The 18,209-nt window shown below is 35.1% G+C and overlaps 1 protein-coding gene across 2 annotated transcripts in view; it reads left to right on the top strand.

The window, feature by feature from the left end:
* The window catches only part of Myo10A (unconventional myosin 10A), a 107,296-nt gene that overhangs the window by 29,302 nt on the left and 59,785 nt on the right, over window positions 1-18,209 (top strand). The window contains exons 3-14 of one of the 2 annotated variants that reach the window (XM_089698462.1): window positions 1,727-1,977; window positions 2,248-3,353; window positions 3,615-3,778; window positions 4,504-4,733; window positions 5,865-6,080; window positions 8,851-8,939; window positions 10,095-10,225; window positions 10,568-10,779; window positions 11,012-11,141; window positions 11,681-11,841; window positions 12,441-12,531; window positions 13,104-13,252. In XM_089698462.1, coding sequence (XP_089554588.1) covers window positions 1,727-1,977; window positions 2,248-3,353; window positions 3,615-3,778; window positions 4,504-4,733; window positions 5,865-6,080; window positions 8,851-8,939; window positions 10,095-10,225; window positions 10,568-10,779; window positions 11,012-11,141; window positions 11,681-11,841; window positions 12,441-12,531; window positions 13,104-13,252 — 2,930 coding nt within the window. Of the gene's footprint in view, window positions 1-1,726; window positions 1,978-2,247; window positions 3,354-3,614; window positions 3,779-4,503; window positions 4,734-5,864; window positions 6,081-8,850; window positions 8,940-10,094; window positions 10,234-10,567; window positions 10,780-11,011; window positions 11,142-11,680; window positions 11,842-12,440; window positions 12,532-13,103; window positions 13,253-18,209 lie in introns of both variants that reach the window. The other variant, XM_089698461.1, reaches the window with a different exon arrangement.

The raw sequence follows: 18,209 nt of genomic DNA, 5'->3' as shown, positions 1-18,209 counted from the left end.
CAAATAATGAGCTTGAATGCATAAAACACTTAATACCTATTGCCAATCTATCAACATTAATTCCGACATAAACACCGTTGTTAAACCATCCAGACACTGAAATTCCTTCACGCGAACGTAACGAACAAGCCCAAATCGGCTAACTATACTTCCAAGCTGTCACAAACAGCATAAATCTACGTATGCTATAATGTATGTATCAAAATGAGGGTCACTTAACAGTATCGACGTAATCGCCGGTCGAGTCTGGTTTGCAAATTATCTGGTTGAGCGGGTGTGTGGTATCTGGTGTTTTGGTATGGCTCGATGCTCTGGTGACTTGCAAAGTTATGTTGTAAAGGAATTTTTGCTCGCAATTTGGACGTGTAGTAGATGATAGTATCGCGACAAATGGAAAAGTTTCACTTCAATCAAAATTCGGTAAAACTTCAGCAAATTCTATGCAGTCAAATTTATTCTTATTGACAGACACTTTTTTTGACGTAGTTGTTTTCATTTCTGTATCTATATCAGACGCATTTCACATAATTTTCAAGGACCAATATGAATAGAATGGTTTTGTATATTTAGTCGTCAGCATTTCCTATCTTAGCGAGGTTTAAATGTTAAATCCAGACACACTCCTGACCGGAATTCGTAATAATTCTCATAAACAGAAAGTAACCTAGTAATAAGGATAATCATCTTCTCAAATTCAAATTCAAACAATATATATATATAACTAGAGGTCCGCCCCGGCTTCGCCCGTGGTACATATTTCGCAATAAAAGGTAGCCTATGTCCTTTCTCGGGTATCAAAATAACTTGATACCAAATTTCATGCAAATTGGTTCTGTAGTTAAGGCGTGATTGAGTAACAGACAGACAGACAGAGTTACTTTCGCATTTATAATATTAGTATGGATACATTTATTTGCAAGAATGCAGTTACAAGTATCTCTGTCCATTCATTACATTTAATGATTACTATTTATCCTCATCTGGGTTAAAACCTGCCCCTTCTCAATCTGTAGCTTACCGCATGACACAAGACATTAATATTATTTAAACCACACACATGAACCCGACAGCGAAATGCCCAGATGGTGAGATATCATTGTGATGAGTTATGTCATAAATGTCCTCATTTCTCACTTGGCTGCATAAGTAGAACTTTTGGATAATGAAAGTGTTAATTTTATAATGACATCGATCTTTGGTTTTAGCGGTATGAGCTGTTAATACGTTATGATTTAACATTTATGATGGTGGTTAAGTAAATCAGGTTACATTTTTACGTGATTATTTTTATCTTTGTAAAGTTGTGTGGTTGGCGGTTTTCCTTACTTCCTCATCCCATTGAATAGTTCGCACACGCTAGTCAATGGAATTGTTATCTTTTTCTTCATTGTATTGTTTAGTAACCTTATCTATACTAAAAATTGTTCTATCAAATACTAAAAGATCTGGAATCCAAGATTTGCGAACGAATAATAACACTAAGTAATAAAATTTACATATATTGCATTAATATTCAGTAAACTGAATTAATGTGAGTTTAAATGATCAGAGTTATTGGAATTCTAACATTAACAACACAGTAACAGAAAAGCGTCCATTTATTAAAATTTCACGATAAGCATTTCACTTAGTGGCTATTATAATGATAATTTGTCTCAAACTATCACCATTTGGATTAGAAAGCGCTAAAAGCGTATTTATAATTTTGCTTCTCTAATCATTTCAGCCACAAACATTCGCTTTACAAATGGGTAACGGTGAAGAAGAAGGTGATCCAGTATGGCCAAGAGAAGAGCTCGGTCCCACAGGAGTGGACGACATGACCAGGCTACACGACCTCCACGAAGCTGCACTCCTTTGGAACTTGAAACTCAGATACGAACAAGGCCTGATATACACATATGCCGGATCCATCCTGGTGGCTGTGAACCCATACCGACCAGTTGACGCGTTATACGGACTACAAACGGCCAGACGGTAAGACAGACGAACCCGTCTCTACAGTAATTAGTGTTAACTATTCCATAGAATCATTAATTTTAAGTTGTAGTCGAACAAAAAGTCTAAATAATTGAGTCTTCGTAACCATTGCGTGACTATACGTAACACTCATAACAGTAATTATGCGATGAGGTAACGTTTTCCAATTAGTTATAATTGCAATGTCAAATTTCAATGTGTAACCGTTACTGGTGCATTACTTTGAAAAGTATGTGAAGATTTATGCAATATTACTATGCTTTTCAGGTATCACGCGGCAGAAGCACTGGGTGATTTACCGCCCCATCTTTTTGCCATAGCTGCCGCGGCCCGCGCTGCATTACCCCAACCACAAGCCATATTAATATCTGGGGAATCTGGCGCAGGCAAAACAGAATCAACGAAATTAGCTGTACAATTTCTAGCCGCGGTCGCTCCGGCGCCCCTAGGAAGGGCTCCCGTCTCTGAACAGATATTAGAAGCCGCGCCATTGTTAGAAGCGTTCGGAAACGCTCGGACACCAAAAAATCACAACTCTAGTCGCTTCGGAAAATTGCTTGAATTATACTTTAAGGAAGGCGCCTTAGCAGGCGCCCGTGTTGCTCATTATTTATTAGAGAAATCTCGTATAGTCACCCAGTCGCCTGGGGAAAGAAATTATCATGTATTTTATGAATTGCTAGCTGGATTGGACGAGGAACAGAGAAAAGCGAGAGGTCTTTTAACAGCTGAGCATTACTTCTACTTGAATCAAGGAGGAGATTCTAATGGGGCCGGGGCGGGCGCTGATTGGTCAGCACTATGCGGTGCTATGCAAGTACTGGGTATCGGTGACGCGGAACGCGAAGACATAATAAAAGTACTAGCAGCCGTGCTACATTTAGGGAATGTTTACTTCCATCGAAGACAGCTCCGTCACGGACAAGAGGGAGTTCAGCTAGGTGGTGGCGCTGAAGTCCGTTGGGCAGCGCATTTGTTGAAACTACCGGCTGAGGAATTGGCTAGAGCTTTAACTACTAGAGTAACGGCGGCACGGGCTGAAAGAATGCGATCTCCGCTACCGATAGACCAGGCGCTGGACGCAAGAGACGCGTTTGCTAAAGCGCTGTACTCGTCGCTATTTAACTGGCTAGTACTGAGAATAAACTCGATAGTCCACCGCGGTGGCTTGCACGACGCGCACAGAATATCTCTCCTGGATATCTTCGGATTCGAAGACTTGGAAGAGAATTCGTTCGAGCAGCTGTGTATAAACTACGCGAACGAAACGCTGCAGCATTATTTCAATAAGCATATATTTAAGTTGGAGCAACAAGAATATCAGAAGGAGAGACTGGAATGGTCACAGCTCACTTGGAATGACAATTCACCGGGTAAGTTTTTACTGTGAAAAAACGTAATTTCTAAACAAAGATAATTTGCTAAATTTAAATGATATTACTTTACCAGAATAGGAAAATGAAATAAAAATCAGGATATAAATTTTCAATACTAGAGGACACCTCTATATTTTTTGAATATAGAATAGAACTATACTATAAAAAATTCCTTTTAATTAATGAAAGTGAGAATTGAGATTTAATTTCGCTAAAAATAACAATCAATATAAATTAACAAATCAACATTAATTCCAGTAATCCAACTCCTAAGCAAGAAGCCGGTAGGCATTCTACACCTACTGGACGACGAGAGCAACTTCCCCCGAGCGTCAGACGCGTCTTTCTTGGAGAAGTGCCACTATAACCATGCGCTAAATGAATTGTATTCGAGGCCACGGTTGGGCGCTAATGAGTTTGGGGTAAAGTTCTACTTACATTTAGAACATTGTTTAATTTTACTGTCACTACATACTATAAAACAAAGTCGCTTTGCACCGACTGTGTTCCTGTATGCTTAAAGTGAAGTCCCGTGTCCCCGTAGTGGGGTAAGGGGCAGATGCATTATTCATACATCTGTTTCACTGTGCGATTTTCTTTAGGGACAAGTAGGTGATCAGCCTTCTGTGTCCTGCCAGACCGAGACATTTTTTTTTCTTCGTCTCCACTGGGAATCGAACCCAGGACCCCTCGGTTCTACGCTCACGCGTCAACCACTGTACCAAGGAGGCGGTCAAGGTCAAGGGTCAGGTGTTCCTGTATGCTTAGATCTTTAAAATTACGCAAAATGTTCTGATGAGGTTATTTTAAAAGATAGAGTGTTTCTTGAAGAAGGGTCTAGTATATACCTAATCTGTAAAATTTTCTACAAAGCGGGAAAGTGATTGCTAGTTAGATTATAAAAATAAAATTTTCATTTCACTAGTGTTTTGCAAGTGAAGTGCGAGAATTTTATTTTTACAGTCTATCAAGTAGTTTAAAACTTTAAATTAGAGTACATATTATGTAAAAAAAATATTTAAAATTGCCATATAAAAGTTGTAACAATTTCATTCAAAGAGAAACGTTTTACCAAATAAGATAGTCAAAATCTGTTCAAAATTATGATACGCATTAATCATTCAATAATTATTTTAATACCCTCCAGGTGAAACACTACGCCGGGCAAGTATGGTACAACGTAGAAGGTTTCCTGGACAAGAACCGGGACGCTCTCCGAGGTGATGTCCTGGAACTGCTGTGTAGTAGCGAAGTACCCTTAGTTGCGGAAATGTCTGCGCAGTTGAGAGCTCATCATGATGCCAATAAAACCCTGCCCAGGGGTGCCAATGGTCGCTTTGTTACTATGAAGCCGAGGACGCCTACTGTTGCTGCTAGGTAACATTAAACAGTATATGAATGAGTTGTGAAATATTAATGAATAACAAATTACATGATTTTAATAAAATATGAGAAAGATGTGACATATAAAATGAATATTTAAGTAATTTGCATGCCGTTGAGTGACGGCTAAACATGCTGTAATAATGTATCTTAACACCTATGTATACCCTTGTTTCTATATATAATATCATTGTGTATACCATGTTGACTTGCAAATAAACGATTTATTAAGCTATTGCATAGCTTCTATCGCGGGCCTTGAGCGCGGGGACTGAATCCAGAAATTCCGTAACGAAAAAACCTCACGCTCCCCACTCCGACGGGCGCGGAGGTGTGGCTTGAAGGCATAGCATGCAATAGCTTTACCGCGGCAGTCCCCGAGTGCCACACATCTTTTTTTTAATTTGTAATTATAATATCAATTAAATAAAATGTTTTTCAGGATTCTGCGGTTTCCTGTAATAATTTATAATATGTACAATATTTAAAAGGCCAAGTCATATACAAAGTTTTATCCTGTTTTACAAAAGGATAGAAGTCATATTGTATCCAAAACCAATATAAAATATTGTTTCTGAAATAAATGCCTAATAAAAAAGTCTCAATAACGACCAGCTTGATAATTATTTATTTTTTTATTTTTATATGACAAATGAAGCTCTTTTTTACTGCAATGCACACTAAAACAAAAAAGTGCAGTTTCTTTTCCACGTATTTCTCAAATTCAAATTCAAATTCAAATTTCATTTATTTACAAGAATGTAGTTACAAAAAAGGTGTTATTACAATGTTAACGCGCTAATACATTCTACCCACTTTCTGGGTGTGCAAATATTTAAATGGAAATAAGTTAAATTACACTACACCAACACTACACAAATTCTTCGCGTCACTAATCACTATTGTTAAACGTCACTAATTCTTCCTTGTCACAGATTCCGCAATGTAATAAGTTCTTGAATATCATAAAATTGTTTCTCCATTAACCATTTCGTCAGTTTCTTCTTAAATATATTTACTGGGAGATCCTTAAAGTTATCCGGTATTTTATTATATATTGAAAGAAACTCAAGAAACAATCAAGTCCATTGGTATATTTATCCAGCTATTTATCCCGCTCCCCAGGTTCTCAGACAGTCTACAACAGCTGGTAGAATCGATGTCACGTTGCAACCCCTGGTTTGTCCGCTGCATCAAACCGAACACTGACAAATCTATGCGCTTTGACATGCCGTGTGTGCTCACACAATTGAGATATACCGGGATGCTGGATACTATCAAGATGCGGCAAATGGGATATCCCATTAGGATCCCGTTCCAGGCGTTCGTGGAGAGATATAGGTTAGTAGGATCCAGAAACACATGTGCTTTGAAATGTCGACAAAAGTATAACTACTAGCTACTTCATAAAAGATACGTTTGATTTTATTTAACTTATTTCAATCATATTCTTTATTTACTATTAGAGATAATTTTAATTTGACCCAAATTTGGGAATATACGGGTGTTTCTCTGCTATTTGGAAACTCGTTCAAACAAGACTGTCCTAACCAAAATTTATCAAATGTTGAGAATGTTTGTCAATACAAAGCAAGGTAATAGTATATCAAAAATATATATTAAAGAAACACACACATTTTTTTCTTTGTTTTTGAGTTATGAGCGGTTTTGTGCAAAATCGTGACAGGGTAATGTTGCGACTAACCAGGGGAATGTTTTTATGAACTAAAACTAATATTTTTGTATGTTTAAATAATCAAATCTTTATTTTTATTAGCTCTTACAATGTGTAATTATTACTTAAATAATCAACGAGATCAAAACTAAATTCACTTACAAAATAGAGACATTTTTATAACATTTGTTATAAACTGAACAAAATCAACTTCTTACTTTTAGTCTTTCTAAAATACTGATTATTTGACATAAGTCAGCTCTTAGAACGTTAAATAAAATAAAAACAAAAATATTACCTCATCACAATAAACTTTTTTGGCTTACAATTAAGAAACATTTATACTTTTCAGGTAACTTGAAATAATTATCATTGCTGGCACAGTATACCACTAAAAATCAATTTTATCTTTCAGGGAAACATCTCTTATTTCTCAAAGACATGTACCAATTTTGGAAAACTATAAAATAATCTACTTCCTTTAACAGTCACGTTCGGATCAGGAACTTTTCCAATTTCATTCTCATCTATTCTAAACTTGTAGCCCTTGTTATCACAAATTTTCAGAAAAGTCACTGTTAGTTCGCCGTCCTCATCATCTACTTTATTAACAACCGCAGCATAGCGATATTCCCTGTTCCCGACAATAAACTTAACTAAAACATAATCACCACTGTTATAATAAGTTTGCTGAAGGACGCTTGTACTAGGCTCCGCAGTATTATCAAGATCAGTCTTAGTATTTTCAATCGGTCTTAAAAGGATAGTCTCTGTAATGCAGTCATGTCCGTGAGATTTGAGATAGCGGGATTTCGACAGGAATCGGAGTCTGTGAAGATACAGGCCTATCATTTTGGAGGTTCTAGACTTCAGCTGAGCCTTCATACTGTGGTAGTTTACACACTTACACACTAAAAATGCCTTAAAATCCTATTTTAATATGCGATGGTAAAGTTTTACCATCGCATATTACCGGCATTCATTTTGTGAGCGTCGGACCCGTTACACAGTATCGAAATAAAATGTTGTTCCATATTGTGACTTCGAGGCTACATGTGGAGGTTCCAAATGTAGAAAAGTTCTCCTGGAATTTTTCAGAGAGTGGCCATAGCAAGAGTGCCACAGATGGTATTGGCGCCACGTGCAAAAGATCTGCTGATGCTGTCGTTGCTGCAGGAGGAGATATCGATAGTATGGAATCTATTATAGACTCTGTGTGTCAAAGGTGTCCTTCAATCACTCTATTTACAGTTGACGATGATGCAATTAAAAAAATGACTATGGATATTCTGAAAGACGCCTTTCTTCTTGTTTTTGAGGGTCATTCTTAAGTCGTTGATATCTCAATCGTTCAGCTATTCGTTTTTGTTCTAATATTTCTTCTCTTGTTTTGGGTGGCTTCATTTTAGGTGGCATTTTGAGCTATAACCTACGAAAAAGAACGATAATTATATTATTTATTTATTTATTTGGTACATATTATTAACGCTGAGGAAAATTGATGCGCTATCCAGCAATGAAGTCTTTACAAAACTTAAAAAACATTCCCCCGAGGTAAGGAACACTCCCCTGTGCATATAAATGACAGGGGGATGTTGACCAGGGGAATGTTTTTTTAACTTGAAAACCAAATAACTCAAAATCATTAAAACATATCACATTTATAACACAGATGTGCAGACATGATTGCTAGTAAAGTAATTTAAACAAATTATCTTAATTAAAACTCTTAAAATATGAAGACAAATGCTCACCAGTGGAGTGTTCGTACCAACGGCCGCGACGCGTTGTTCACATCCAAACACAGTGGTGCTACTGACAAGATAGCGGCTGTCTATTTACATTGAAAACCGAACAAACTTTACACCGTTTGCGTTCCATTTCACGGTTGAAATGTTTTGGACTAATAACCTAAGTGATTTTCGCGCCGTTTTCAAATGTTACCAGGGTAGTGTTTTAAAAATTTGAGGACAAACTTCGTAAACAATTTTTTCAATATTTTTTTTATTATAGACATGTAATTTGTAATTTAAAATATGCCACAGTCTTATGCAATTACATATTATTATTATTTAGTAACGAATTGACAAGTATTAAATATATATAGGTATCAATACTTCTAATTCTGGAAAAGGGACATACCAGGGGAGTGGTTTTTGAGATGTATAACATTTTTTTTCTCGAAAATTATTATATTAAATTACATAATGAGCAATTGTGAACCAAGAATACCACATTTATGTTCATATTAATCCTAAAAAAATAGAAATGATAGAACTTATTCTAATAAAATTTGCTTGGGACAGGGATTTTCCATTTAGCAGAGAAATGCCCATACACATTTTTTTACAATTTGGCTTTTTAACTTATCTTTTGTTAAATAACATCAATACTAATAATCTCGCAAAATAAACCTAATTAAACTTGTATTTTCAGGTACCTTTTGAAATCGATGCCGGCGCGCTCAACGCCGTACCGCGAGATTTGCAACTCAATCCTCGTTGAAATGCCACCTACAGGCGCTGGTATGTACATTTTTTTTATCACTTATACATTCTTAATATAAAATTATTGTAACCTTTTTATTACAAAATAATTAAAACATTGTTATTTCAATCAAAACATATTAACCATCAACCTAGGTGCAAAGAGAATTCAATTGACACCTGTTTTATTTAATTGTTTAGTTTTGAATTATAATTAAAGCATTATTTTTACCATGCACGTGCAAAAGGGTGCATTTTTAAAATACATAAAAAAGTATTGGAACACCTATCGATATCAATGATTCATTAAAATATGACTAAAACGAAATCGAAAGAACCGCTATTTCCAGGGATGATAAGCCAAAACCATAATCATAGATCTCCGTTAGACCTTATCAAAATCTAAATGCAATTTAACGACATAATAATTACCATTTTAATTAAGACATGATAAGCCGTCTATAACATTATCGTTCAAACTTGAATAGTTTGTGAAAACCCGCGTCCAAAAATGGACGAAAATTATAGCATAGTTTCGGGAGAAATTGATGATAATTTTAGTTTAGTCTCTGAGGAATTTGACGACAATTACAGCACTGTGTCGAAAGGATTTAGCGAAAATTATAGTACATTATCGAAAGAATTTGGTGATAACTGTAGTATTTTATCGAATGATCTAGATGAAAATTATAGTACAGTGTCGAAAGTATTGGACGAAAATTATAGTTCAGTGTCGAAAGTATTGGACGAAAATAATAGTTCAGTGTCGAAAGTTTTAGAAGAAAATGATAGTACAGTATCTAAAAATTTGGATGAAAATGATGTTAAAGTGTCAAAAAAGATTGAGGAAAAGGAAAAGAATGTGTCGAAAAAAGTGGATGAAAAAGAGACGAAAGTGAAAAGGTTTAGTTGGAAAAGATTTAAAAAGAAAACTTATAATTACAAAGCAATGTTTTTGAGTAAGTGATACAACATTAACATAAGGTTAAAATACTTCGATAACGGCCTGAACGTGCCAATCTCAAGAAAAAAAAAATACTGTAGGATAGTGTTTACCAAAAAAACCACATTATTTAACTTAACATTATAACAACCAAAGAAAAATATTTCTATTTCTACAAATAAAAATCCCTAAGCAATTCCAAAACGAGCTTACCCATATTTTCCTAACATAAAGCATTTTATCTCATCTAGTGGGGGCAGACTTCCAACTAGGTGCAGCCCGCGTGTTCATCCGCGAAGCCCTACACAGAGCGCTAGAAAGGGCTCGAGCTGATAAGCTCAGAGCCGCTGCTACCACATTACAGGCGCATGTGAGGGGATATCTTGCTAGGTATGTAACTAAAAAGGAAGTGTTTTCTTATGTGGTTACATGTTACCAAATTGGTTAAAGAACCTGATTATTATTTTCAATTTTGAACCTTTTAACTAAAACTTAATAACAATACTCAGATGTACATCTGCAACTCAACATCTGCAATATACCATAAAATTTCAATTAATTTGAATGCTTTTATCGGCACATTTTAAAATGTTGTATTAATGCTCTGTTTAAATTATCCCAACTACGCCTTTGTTAACTTTCAGGATTTGACAGTTGTAACAGGCAGTTCATATAAGAGAACGATTTCCCAAAGCATAGATTTACCTAATTAACACAAATATACCATTCCAGAAAGCGCTACCACCAAATGCGCCACTCGGCCATCCGGATCCAATCCTGGTGGAAAGGATCCCGGGACCGAGCAACCTTCCTCACAGCAAGACGTGGTGTGGTCCGGGTCCAGGCGCTAGTGAGGGGACGACAGGCGAGGAAACGGGTTGCGGCTATGAAGCAGCAGATGAAGAGACGCCTGGAGGCACAACAGGCTGCTGCTAAGTGAGTGATGTTATTGATAGAGGTGGTATTCAGGGTGTAGTTTGTGGTTGGGATCTAACTTGGTCTAGAGAAAATTTGTTTCAATAATTAAATAAATGTTGTTCGTGCTCGCTCCTACAGTATTTATATCAATATATCTTTAAATTTTTTACAAAATATAAAATACTAATAAATGTGACTATTTGGTCCATCGAGCAAGAATTATCATTAAGTTATCATTAAAACATTACAGACGCCGCGCAGCAGAACAAAAAGCAAAGGCAGAAAGTCTACAAGTGCTGGAAGTTCCAGCTGAACTGGCCTTCATCCTGTCCAAGATTGATGAGTGGCAACCGCCGCATACTGAGAGGAATATTACTAAGGTACAGTTATTTTGTTGAACAAAATTCATATTATGATACGTGCAATATGACGTTTAAATACTTATACAGGGTGTAATCGTTAAGTGTGCACAGGCGATTATTCCGTAACTATTGCAGATATCAAAAAACTTTAAACTGATATCGAAAGCCCTTTACCTAATGAGAAAAATGACAATAATAATAACTTTTAAAAAATAAAACAGAAAATATCCAATCCTGTGCACACTTAACGATTACACCCTGTATATAAAGGCTGCACAAACAAAAAGTGTCAGATTCGAAAGCAGAATGCGATATCTTACTTGATATTACATTTCCATGTTTTGAAAAAAATCCAATTTTAAAGATATTAAATACAAGAAATAATACACAATATGCGTGTAACTTTTATTTTTAACACGTTTGTCATTGACTAAAATATGTATATACATTAATACATAATATATTGAAAAAGACGAACTAAACAAGTTTTACAAAATAAAGTAAATTGTACAATGAAAAGTGAAGACCCTGTATTACAAACATTCTCAAATCCCCAGATAACAGACGTCTACTCAGAAGACGAACGCATCCAGCTGCCAAAAGACCTGCACCAGTTCGCGTTCTCCAAGTTCAGCTCGGTCTACTTCGCTGATGGTGGACAGCTTTCGCCGAGAAAACACCCCATTACCAAGCCTATTTTGTCTAAAGCTGCTGTGAGGTTAGTATACTCGTAGAATTAGTGAATTACATTCTCATTTGAAATTAGATGCATGTGACCAGATATCTAAATGTAAAAAAGAACTATAAAAATATTATTTACTAGCGGTCCGCCCCGGCTTCGCCCGTGGTACATATTTACGTTTTCTCTACATATAAACCATCCTCGTACTTCAAGGAATATAATAAAAAAAGAATTATCGAAATCGGTTCAGGCGTTCTCGAGTTATGCGCTTACCAACACATTTTGCGATTCATTTTTATATATAAGAAGAAGAAGATATGCACTTGTCATACTTATAAAAGCGAGAAGTATAATAAAAAACAAACAGCTTATTAAAAAAAGAGCGTGTGTGCTGAGCATACGTGTCAGAAGTGAAACTTCTTTGGCAAAATTGAAATATACCAAAATCGTTGTCTTCCATGACGTGACGGTATTTCTATGACGCGACCTTGAAATTTTACTCTCAACACGCCTGAAGAAGTTTCACTTTAAAAAATATCTGAAACCAACAACCTATAGTCCATAATATAATTATTTATCATTGATTTATTTTATTTCCATAAAAAGACAATCTTATATTTATGAATTTGTTTTAGGGATCAAGACTTCAACGATGCTGTTGCAGTGTTCAAGTTGATATTGAGATGGTGCGATGAATCCGCGTCCGGGAAGGAAACTAGACAAAAGGTACGTTTTAAAGTTACATATTTTTAAGAGTGAGACATCTTTAGGCGCATTGAGAGTAAAATTTCAAGGTCGCATCATGGCAATACTGTCACGTCATGGAGTAAGGCGACGATTTTAGTAACTTTGAATCTTGCCAAAGAACTTCTAATCCATGTGCACGGCACATACGCTCTTTTTCAAACTTTTTGATTTGCAATATCAATTGTGATGCAACATAACTTAAAAAAATATTTTTAATGTTTGCTACGCAATTATTCCGTGAACATAATTATTTTTGGTTAAGTTATAAGGATTACACGTGATATTTTGATTAGTCCAAGTTATATTGAAGATCTTCAATTCCTATTTCACAACAGTATATAGACAATACAAAACTATTTTTAACTTACTAGCGGTCCGCCCTGGCTTCGCCCGTGGTACCTACATGTTTAAACTATCCTATCTCTCAAGTTGGATCGAACTGCACATGGTGTACGAATTTTACTATAATCGGTTAAGTGGTTTAGGAGTCCATTGAGGACAAACATTGTGACACGAGATTTATATTTTTAACTTATTTATAATGTTTTCAGCTAATAGCCGACTACATAGCATCGAAAGGCATGAACTCCCGCGGTCTTCGTGATGAAGTGCTTGTACAATTATGTAGTCAGGATTCACGAGCATCACCGCTTTTGGCGCACTGCTTAGCTGCCTTTCCACCTGGAGCTGCTCTGCATAAGTATGAGATTAACTTATCTTATTAAGGGCCGATTTTTCAATGCATGGATAAAACTTATCCGTCCAATAAAGTATTACACGATAAAGTAACCGACATAGCTCAACGAATTAGCAAGCTGAAGTGGCAGTGGGCCGGTCATATGTGCCGCAGAACGGACAACCGCTGGGGCACACATGTCTTAGAGTGGAGACCGCGACTCGGCAAACGTAGCGTAGGACGCCCTGCTACACGGTGGAGTGACGACGTTCGCAAGGTTGCAGGCCATAACTGGCGGCAAAGAGCCAACGACCGGGCTCAGTGGCGTGCATTAGGAGAGGCCTACGTCCAGCAGTGGACATCGAAAGGCTGATGATGATGATGATGATGATGATGATGATGTCACGTAAACTGTCAAATACGGGCAATTAGAATACGTTTTTAAAATGGTAGTTTTATACATTATTCGACGAATAAGTTTTATCAAAGCATTGAAAAATCGGCCCTAAGTTGATTAATTATAAAAAACTCGGTAAGGTACTTTATTAGGTTTGGGGACTTAGATGGGTAACCTTTTTTCGGGACTATTGGTTTTTGTATTATTGAGTAAGAAAGAGGAAGTAATCTATATTAAGGTGATTGCAACGATCTGTTCCCAGCCAATATCCCGCTAGATGGCGCTGAATTCTACATTTCTAGTTTATTTGAGTTTTTGCGTAATTGGAATAGTCATCAAACCCAGGAATAGTCATGGCGGTTACTGAATATTATATTTTATTGAAATATGTTATATCATTGCCTTAAAATCCACCCAATTCGGTAAAATTATGCGTTTTAACATCTGTCATTGCATACAGGGTCGTTTACACACACAGACGTATACAAAAATGATAAAGATTTAACTCTAGATGGCGTGAATGTAAAGCGCGTCACACACGGTGAAGATACTACCTATAATATTTTATCTAATCTAGTAATATTTTATATTACAGTATCTTAAGGTATCCGGTATCAGCGTTCTGACCATCATTTTTTTCTTTTTTCGCTGTAGAACCGCCATCCTGTTACAAATGACCCACAAAGGAGAATGACCACGGGTGGTATCGGTAAAATTTTAGTTGTGCCACGTATTCGTTATATTGTTAATTCCTATTTGTATTTATAATGATCATATGTATCAATATTAAGTCTTAATTAAACCGGATAAATTGAAATAATAGTAAAAGTAAAAGTTTTTCTTTTGAAACATGTATGACTACGTATGGAATCGGTAAAATACTAGTTGTGTCACGTGTTCGTGATATTGTTAATTCCTATTTGTATTTATAATGATCATATTTATCACTATTAAGTTGTAATTATACCGAATAAATAGAAATAAAAGTAAAAGTTTTGTTTTGACACATACCTATATCTATCTCTCTTGCAAACGTCATATGTCATAGTTTCTATTTGAAATGTCAAATGAATGTGTTCGATGCATTGTTCGATGTTATTTTGAAATAATGTTTAAATTACGATTTACTTTTCACATTTGTCTTGTAAATTAAAATATTACCTATGTAATAAATGTAAAACTTAACGTTCATCGTTAGTTTAAACTCGATTAAGTAGTTTTTTGAGGTGTTGAATAAAACTATTGTTTTATTTTTATTGTCGCGAACTGCGGCTTATTTACATAAAAACTTTAATCATATCTAAAAGTACTAACATCAAGCTTTAAATTGAGCTATATTTCATCTTGACACAATAAGTTTGATTGCGATACCAAGTGCCATAGTCACTTGGGCAATCTCCTGTGGTTTTCATTTTTCTGTATGGGTAGACAAAACTTCAAAACGCCACCTGCTACGGTTTATATTATTATGAACGATTAGCTTTCCGCCCGCATTTTCAAAAAAAAAACCCGTATAGTTCCCGTTCCCGTGGGGTTTCCGGGATAAAACCTATTCAATGTGTCCAAGTTACGTTCTATATGTGTGCTAAATTTCATTGTAATCGGTTCAGTAGTATTTGCGTGAAACACACACATACACATCCTCACAAACTTTCGCATTAGTAGGAAGTAGGATTGTTATAAAAATAAAAGTTATATTTGTTGGCGTAAACTATTTTATTGTAATTTTGGGAAATAAATAATGTCAAAATTGATTACCTACAATAAAACGCAGTTTTATTTTATTACCTACATTACACTATTGTTTTTTTTTTATCAAAACATGTATTTGAAGTAGCAAATATGATATTATGCTGATCCAAGCATTTTCACTCAAAACTAATATCACTAATGATTTGTAAAAGTAAATTATTTCAAAATACATTTCATAACCAACAAGTAAGAATAATTATTCATACAACAACAAATCAAAAACACTATTTACTATGGAAAAAAAACCAGGAAGGTGAAAAACATATTTACGATTTCGATGCACTCGACTTTTAGTAAAATAATAGGTAAAAATATTATTATGGTTTTGATCACAGACATATCTGTGGTTTTGATTTTAGCTACTAGTATCAGAAAGCTGCGTGTTCAATGCACGTCGGGGTCCCACAACTGTGGAGGAAGGAAGGTAGAATACCTCCATCGAATAAGTGAAGTTTCTCGACATACTCGATTTGCCGGCCGGCCTCAATGAAGATTGTCCGAAAGTTGTATATGTGCTCTGTAACGAAAAAATTTCGCTAGCGCGATTCAGAGTGAGGTGTCGTACAATATACCTAATGAAGTTTTTCATCTTTTTATTTTACTGCAAATACAAAATAAAAATTAAACAATGGTAATGTAAATTCTAAACAAACTACTACCAAAATACAATTAGAACAAAAATCATTTGACTTGTTTATTTCACCCAGAGGCCAGAGGCGGCTCGTGACAAAATTGTATAGGTGTTCACTTGAAATAAAACAACGAAAATACAATAGCGTTCGGGATGATTTATTACAAAAAAATGAGCACCACATTTTATAAATGTCTATAACACTAAAAATTACAAAGTACAGGCTATTTCAAAACGAATTCAATGACTAGGTATCAATAATTAGTAAATCACCGAATTTGCATTCGCGAGCGTAGGTATCCATAGTGTTTGTCACTGACGGTCACTGACCTCTATAACTTATAGTTATAGAGGTCAGTGGTGTTTGTTGTGTAAACATGTATGTATTTGAGTAGTTAGTAGCATATTATATTCTGAATTTCTGATCCATGCCTATTCACTCAAAACTAATAACACTAATGATTTGTAACAGTAAATTATTTCAATAGGTAGGTATTTGAACATTTCCCAACAAGACGTAAGAATAATTATTCGTAGGTATACAAGATACAATAACAAATCTAATACACTATTTATTATTTTATTATTTACTAGCGGTCCGCCCCGGCTTCGCCCGTGGTACATGTTTACGTTTTCTCTCCATAAGAAGTAATAGCTAGAGAGCTAGCGCAAAGCTACCTGTATGTATTTGACCAGACCTGGATTTTTGTGTGTTGATTCCCCTATACCTACTATACATGAGATGAGGAGTCACTAAGCCCAGAGTGGTGGACGGGGCGCGCGCTTAGGTAAGACAGGTGGAAATTTTTGGCGAACTTTGAAACCATTTGACCACGTCTGCCATTTTGATATTTGAAAATAGATTATTATTACTATCGGAAAATAACAATGGCAGACCATTATCACGCGGATAACATTCTGGCAGACACTTATGAAAGTGCTGAAAAAAATACAATTTTGAAAGTATTTGACCAGATCTGCCATTCATATATTTTATTTATTAGGGTCTTAAAAACTTATTTTCGAAACGGCAGACATTTTCATTGCGTACAGACTTCAGCAGACAACAAAACTTTACAGACTTCAGCAGTCAACAAGACTTAGCTTCTACATGGTCAGATGTATATATGTATTACGTTCCCTGACCTTACATCAATGATTTACTTTATTAATGTTTTTATGGTCATTTACATTTAATTTTGAAAACTATGGAATAAAATTTATAAATTTGATGATACAAAACTAAATATACATTTGTAAAGAATCTCAAATATAAAGTTGTGTTGCAAATAACAAATCATCATTTAAATATTTAGTTTATTTCTTTATTTAAGAAACAATTAACAATTACAAAACAACATAAAAAAACACGCATGCATTTATTGAAATGTTCATTCATCATCACTATCGTATGGCGTTGTGTGACTCGTCTTCATAATCCATTGAATCGGATTCTGTAAAAGTAAAACGTAAATTATATAATAAAAGAAATGAGTCATTATAAACTTACCTAGTAAGGCAATGCCTTTGATGTCGCACGATGCCGCCGCGCCGCCAGTGTAGGTACTTCTGCTGCTACATGAAAATATGCTAGGGTTGCAACAAATGGGAAATAAAACAATTGTGATTATTACTATTATGATGTAATCATTTATTCATATTATGTACATTCAAAACAATTGCTATTATTAAATCTGATGTAATTATTTTTTCATAAATATATAATTATTATTAATTACATAATATATTGCACTGTGAAATATTTACGTATCACTTTATTTTTGATGTTCTTAATTGTCTTTTATAAAATTTAAGTGACGCATTCGCATTGGGATCAACAATCCGATAAGAAAAGAATGGAGACAACATATACATAGCTTTGATTTCAATTATACAGATACAAAATATACAATCTATCTAAAATGATACAACGGATGTTTCCTGCGTTTTCTCGTCAAAATACCGAAACAACGTAATTATTGTATAGTAGTTGGGCGTGAAAGTAAAAAAACAAATGAAAAGTGTTTTCCATATGATTATTTATTAAATTTACGCGATTAAGAATAATTTCAACGATACAATTTAGTAACCGAGAATTCAGAGGATTAAAGAAAATACCTGCCTGATCATTTTATCACACTCTAAAAGAATTATGGTTATTTCGCATCACTCGGTTTATTAGTTTGGTAATAATTATTAAA

This window comes from Colias philodice, chromosome 8 (assembly GCF_061535455.1).
Source record: "Colias philodice isolate Cphi_HAF_F1 chromosome 8, ilColPhil1 Martin Lab GWU primary, whole genome shotgun sequence".
NCBI lineage: Eukaryota > Metazoa > Arthropoda > Insecta > Lepidoptera > Pieridae > Colias > Colias philodice.
This window is presented reverse-complemented; position numbering and strand designations above follow the sequence as displayed.